The 5997-nt window shown below is 31.3% G+C and overlaps 1 protein-coding gene across 1 annotated transcript; it reads right to left on the bottom strand.

Moving 5' to 3' along the window:
- Positions 1-424: 424 nt before the first annotated feature.
- LOC131037354 (transcription factor MYB17-like) lies at positions 425-2083 on the bottom strand. Its single transcript, XM_057969468.2, has 3 exons — positions 1920-2083; positions 1434-1563; positions 425-1222 (listed from the first exon to the last, which is right to left on the bottom strand). The coding sequence occupies exons 1-3, from the start codon at positions 2050-2052 to the stop codon at positions 505-507; spliced, it is 981 nt and encodes a 326-aa protein (XP_057825451.2). The 5' UTR covers positions 2053-2083; the 3' UTR covers positions 425-504.
- Positions 2084-5997: the final 3914 nt, after the last annotated feature.

Here is a 5997-nt window from a genome sequence, read left to right as displayed (position 1 = left end):
GCCAGATGCACCGTTTACACACAAATTATATTGAGAACAAAATGTGTTCAACAAGTGACATCTATTTTTGCTCATGTTTTGGCATAGAGATACAAATTACTGTAATCTACTGAAAAGAACCAACTGTGTTAAAAAAATGTTTGTCCATTTGCCAGTACCACCATGTACTCCGAAAATAGAAAGTGTACACAGGAAATGTAAGATCACATCTTTCATTGTCATACATAGTGGAAATACGTATGTTTCGAAGAAAGAAACATAAGAATATTAGATAAACATTACACTTGACTGTTTATTAAAATGATGGATTGCTAAAGTTTGTGCAGATGATATCTGAAAATGAACTCAAATCAAAAGTGGTTTAACTTACTATTTTCCTTTGTACTTATCAATGGTGAGATATACCCATAAATTGGCTACCCACTTCTTATTAATCAACTGAAAATTAAAATATCAAGATTAATATAATTTCAATTAATTAATAGACACCCAAATGCTGTATTATCAATTTTGTCCAGATGATGTCTGAGCATGAACTCCAAGTACGCTGTTCCAGTAATCGTTGTCCTCATCTAGGCGTAGTTCTTGCCATCCCCAAGCTGACTGCAGATCAGAATTTGTACTTAATTCTCCCATGTTTGAGTTATTGTCACTGATCTTATTAGGACTACTGTAATTAGGGGAATCCAGAAGCAGGTCCGTCAAGTCCTGTATGTCACGGTTATGAACAGCATCATCAGAGCTAGAGGAGTCCTCATGGCTGCTAGGGTTCTTGCATTCTATTTGGCCCCTCATAGTACCCTCAGAGAAAGGATCATGGGATCCGGTAGCTGAACTGTCATCCTGGTTATCAATAATAGATTCCTTCCTGAAGGCCTTGCCTGCTTCTGAGTTCCAGAGCTTCAAGAAAATATCAGTAGGTGCCTTGAAATTTTCCTCTGTAATATTGTTTCCCATCAACTCATTCTTAGATGACATGATTGAATCTCTGGACATTCTGGCTTCGGCTTCAAGCCTTGCAATCTCCCACTGTGACACGTGCCTCAGGAGGATTGTGGACTGAGATCCCTGTAATCCATTTGCACTGAGTATCTCAGATACGGGTGCATGGGTGGAAGGATCCAGTCCCATGCCCAACAGCTTTTTCTTCAAGTGCGTATTCCAGAAATTCTTAATCTCATTATCAGTTCTCCCTGGCAGTTGGGAAGCAATCGTGGACCACCTGCATAAAGTCACTGTATTAAAACTAGAAACCGTAAATGCAATCAAACAAAGTAGTTACATTTTCAAATGTAGTACCACGTCCATAGTCATATTGGGAATCAACTTTTAGTATATTTATTAGTCCCACCGATAAGTAGCAATAACAATTGGTTGTTCAGTACACAACATTTGAAGAAGCTATATCCATGGTTAACCAATCATTTTACTACCTGTTGCCTAGAATTGCATGCAACTGGAGAATAGTTCTTTCTTCTTCTGGTTGAAATCGGCCTCGCTTAATATCGGGTCTCAGATAATTAGTCCAACGTAGGCGGCAACTCTTCCCACATCGAAGAAGCCCTGTGCACATTAGAATTGCATTAATTCATTACATACTTATAAGCTCACATGAATAACTCGGAACTCAGCTATAGAACACAGATCAAAATGAAAATATATGTATGTACTTCACCGCCCAAATGAATATTAATCTCAATGTTGTTCCAATGCAAATTATATTTATTTTATGTAGAAAAGTCCATGTTTACAGGAATCGGATGAAAATGTGAAGTTCCTGACACGATAAACCAAATCTGTATATAAAATTTCTTACCCAACAAGTAGTTATCAACTGCAAATGCTTTCTTATTTGGCTACCTATGTATTTTACACGAAATGAAATCAAAGCAATATTAAATATTCTATTATATACATACCAGCCTTTCTGGGAAGAGCTCGCCAGCTTTCATGCCCATTTTTCTGAATATACTCAGCAAGAATCTTATCCTCGTCGGGTGTCCAGGGGCCCTTTTTCATCTCCATTTTATCACAGCAAGGGGATCTACCCATTATTGTTTTGTTTCTTTCTTGCAGCAGCAGAATAAGGTAGATTGATTCCAAGGGATCAAAATTACCTTCATATTACAACTAATAAAAGGGACATACATTAATTGTTATCATAATATTTTTCATCGTACAAATGACGTGGAGAAACACGCTCCCCAAGTTACCATTTGAAAGATGGAACGCAAGATCGGCGAATACAGCCAAGATGTGAATAATTGAAGGCCGCAAGGTCATTGAGTATTTATCGCCTGCACACATCAGTGACAGTCTACCCGACCATTGTAGCATCAACCTGCAATAAGTGTGTAGATACATGTAGGGAAAGGATTCAGCATTTGTAAAAGTGTGTATATACATATAGGGAAGGGATTCAGCATTTGTAAAAGTGTGTATATACATATTGGCAATGGATTCAATGGATTCAGTATTTGTTTATTAAATGATAAATATTTTTAATATTATATTAGTTGTGATTTTAGAATTATTATTACTGATGATTATTTATAATTAAAAAAAATGTATTTTGAATATCTATAAAGTAGCAAATCATATGAATATCAGTATATTAGTAAAACATAATGCATCATATTTGATCATGTGGTTCTAAAACCTTAGTTATAACTTGATACAAGTATTATTAATTTTTCAAAAATTATAAGAAAATAGATTCATTTGATAGTGTGTTGAGAAGTGTAATTTATAATGATAGTAAGGAGAGAAGTATTTGACGTTATGACTATAGAAAATAGTTGAAAAAAAAATGCTATATAGAGATGGTTTGTCTTTCAATATAAAATTCTTAACTCTAAAATAAATAAAATATATAGCAACTAAAATAGATTTATGTTAAAATAAAGACAAAACATCAAATATTTTAAATACATAGTACATAAAAAATTCTAAAAACAAAACAAAATAATTCTTATTTGAATAAAAACATCATCAATATATTTGATATTATGACTGATTTGTCTTTCAATATAAAATTCTTAACTCTAAACAAAACATCAAATATTTTAAAAACATAGTACATAAATTAAATATTTTAAATACATAGTACATAAATTAAATATTTGATGTTATGACTGATTTGATGTTGCCGTCCTTAGAGAACTCCATACATTATAATGTTGCCGGTCTTAGAGAACTCCACTTGTACAAAGAAGCCAAACTTCCTTTGTCGTCTTACCATCGTCTTTAATGCTCGCCTACTCCACGAGGAATGCGTTACATAGTTTTCAATGCTTTTATTACTTAAATAGAATATCTTCCAACTAAGCATAACAAAATATGAATATTACCTAATATGCCGTTCCATTAAAGTCCTCCGAATTAACTATAAATGACCAATAAAATACAAAATACAAAGTAGTACCCTCACATGTCATTGACGAATTAAAGTGATTAATGTCATCTATGGAGAAATAAGAGATGTGCCATTTTCATTTGATGTTGATATAATATTAACAATATTATTTATCTTTCATTCTATGGTTTTATTTTGATATATTTTTTTGGGGAGGCCTTTTTTTTTAGTCTAGGTATTGAACAAAGATCAAAAAAATGGATATCATGAACAAGATTCAGTAAATCAAAGAGTCGATAATTCATTTTCAGACTTTGTACACCTATCATAGAATTAAAAAATTTGACAAGTTATAAAATAGTTTTTATCTTTCATTAATCATTCTTTGAATGTTTTGTACATTGAATAGTCTTAAATTTCTTCCACCTATCGATGGGTAGCTTTATTCTTACAATTGCATTGTTTCAATATAAAGAAGAAAACAATAGTACTTATCATAACAATTATAAAAGTCACTGTAAAAAGTTACAATTAATTTTGTGAGATTATAAAATAAAATAAGAAAGTAACAACTATAATAAATGATGAAACAAATTTGAATAAATTTGGAGTGTTAGAGAGTGATTTGTGGGCATAATAAGTGGAAAAGATTGGAATTGAAATTAAATGTGGTTGTCAAAGCACTAAGAATGGAAAGGATGGAATAAAAAGAGTGGTGACCTAAAAAAATATTAAATATAATCAAGACAAGCAAGGTAAACCTTTAGAATTCTAAGTTGTTGGATGAAGTAGTGGAGTTTATAGTTTTATGTCAAAGTCAAACATTTGTCTTGTTTTGTTGTTAAGGTCATACATACAAAAACTATTTTTCGCAAATGAGTGTAGATGATTTGGGAGAATATAACTTGGGAAATTGAAAAGAAAAGGGGATAGAGAGGGATTATGTGTCTCATATGTTTTAAAGTTACATTCGTAGTCAATAAATTTTACAAAATGACACATGAGTTATTTGTGGAAAAAATTTCTCTCTTTAGGCATGGAACGTTGAGCATTATCCTAAAGGTCCATCTCATTTACAATATCCCATGTGAATATAATGCATTATTTAAGCTTGGCATTTTGTCCATCTTTTAAGAATATTGCAAGATAACGTACTAGAGTAATTTGGCATATTCATAACTCAAACAAGTTCTCTATGCTAAGAGTTCAAATTAGGGATTGTGTTAAAGTTGACTTAAACATTTGATTGCCTAAAAATATTAAATTAATTAGTCCTAGGTTTGAAAGAAAACAACCAATCATTTATCCTAATACTTGCCTAAAGCATATTTCATCTATTAAAAATAAGGTTGTTTGGTTAACAAATAGGGGAAGTGTACTAGTAAGTATTATCACTAACTTTGTGCACCCATAGATTCCTAATTGTACATCATATTTGAACAACCTTTTTGGTTGTCTCTATATGCAATTTTAACTACATATATCTATTGTTCTAGTTTCTAAGTAGTGATGACACTGTGGGATCCGTTATGAATGTAGGTGTCAAAAAATGCACATTTCAAAGGGTTGTCTGATGCCTACATAAAGATGCTCCAAAAACCACACACTTAAAATTGTCAATACTTATACACAAATACCCCAATAGTCATGCACACATGTCCCAATAGTAGTGCAAAAATGGAAAATTATAGTCCAAAAATGCTAAAAGTAGGTGGCTATTAGTATATGTGAATTTTTTTTAATGGGATTTTAGTTATCATTTTTTTGGTTTTTTTAAAGTTAATAATTGAGGGATTTGGTGCACAAGGAGTGAACAGTTATTGGAAGTATAATGGCTACTGGTGCTCTTCCCTTACACTATCATGAAAAATATTTTCTCTCAACCTTGTGCTATTTTGCCCCCTCTACTCTCACCTAGCCATCCCACCCTTTTGTCTTGTTTTTGTTATATAGCTTATCATATATCCCTTGTAAATTATTATTCCCCTCCTTCGACTCTATTCATAACCGATATTTATCTCGTCATAAAATACGTTTATATAAGGATGATGTTATGAAAAATCTTAGAGAATAGTTAGGAAAATAAAGGAATCTTATAGTTCATGCATTCCATCCTCTCATTGATCACCCTCTTTATTTCAATCACTTTCCTCTCTTCACTTCTAATAGCCTTGATGAGTGTTAATATATATTTTATTGATTAAATCCATAGAGAGTTCATCAACAAATAAATATTAATTATAGTAATATATAATGCAATAGATAATATAAATAACTAAATATGCGAAACTAAATTGTAATTTTTTCCAAAATAAATAGTTAACTCAACAAATTGCAATGACTATTTATTTTTATTAGAACTAGTTTAAAAAATTGAATTTAATATCTGTAAGAAATAGATATATTCTTACATGTGCCATTTCAATTTTGAAAACTAAGATCTATAAATATTTCTCTAGGCATGCATAAAATTTAATTATATATAAACATTTGATTACTTCGAAAGATTTGAAACTACCTTTAATTGATTGATTAAAAGAAAGAGAAAGAGAAAACTAGGGTGAGATGAGATGGACAATGATAAATTCCATTCCACTCACTAGATTTGAACAATTAAAAAAAATATAGAAAACTAGTATTGT

This window comes from Cryptomeria japonica, chromosome 3 (assembly GCF_030272615.1).
Source record: "Cryptomeria japonica chromosome 3, Sugi_1.0, whole genome shotgun sequence".
NCBI classification, from domain to species: domain Eukaryota; kingdom Viridiplantae; phylum Streptophyta; class Pinopsida; order Cupressales; family Cupressaceae; genus Cryptomeria; species Cryptomeria japonica.
The sequence above is the reverse complement of the archived record's forward strand: the minus strand, read 5'-3'. Positions and strand labels throughout refer to the sequence as shown.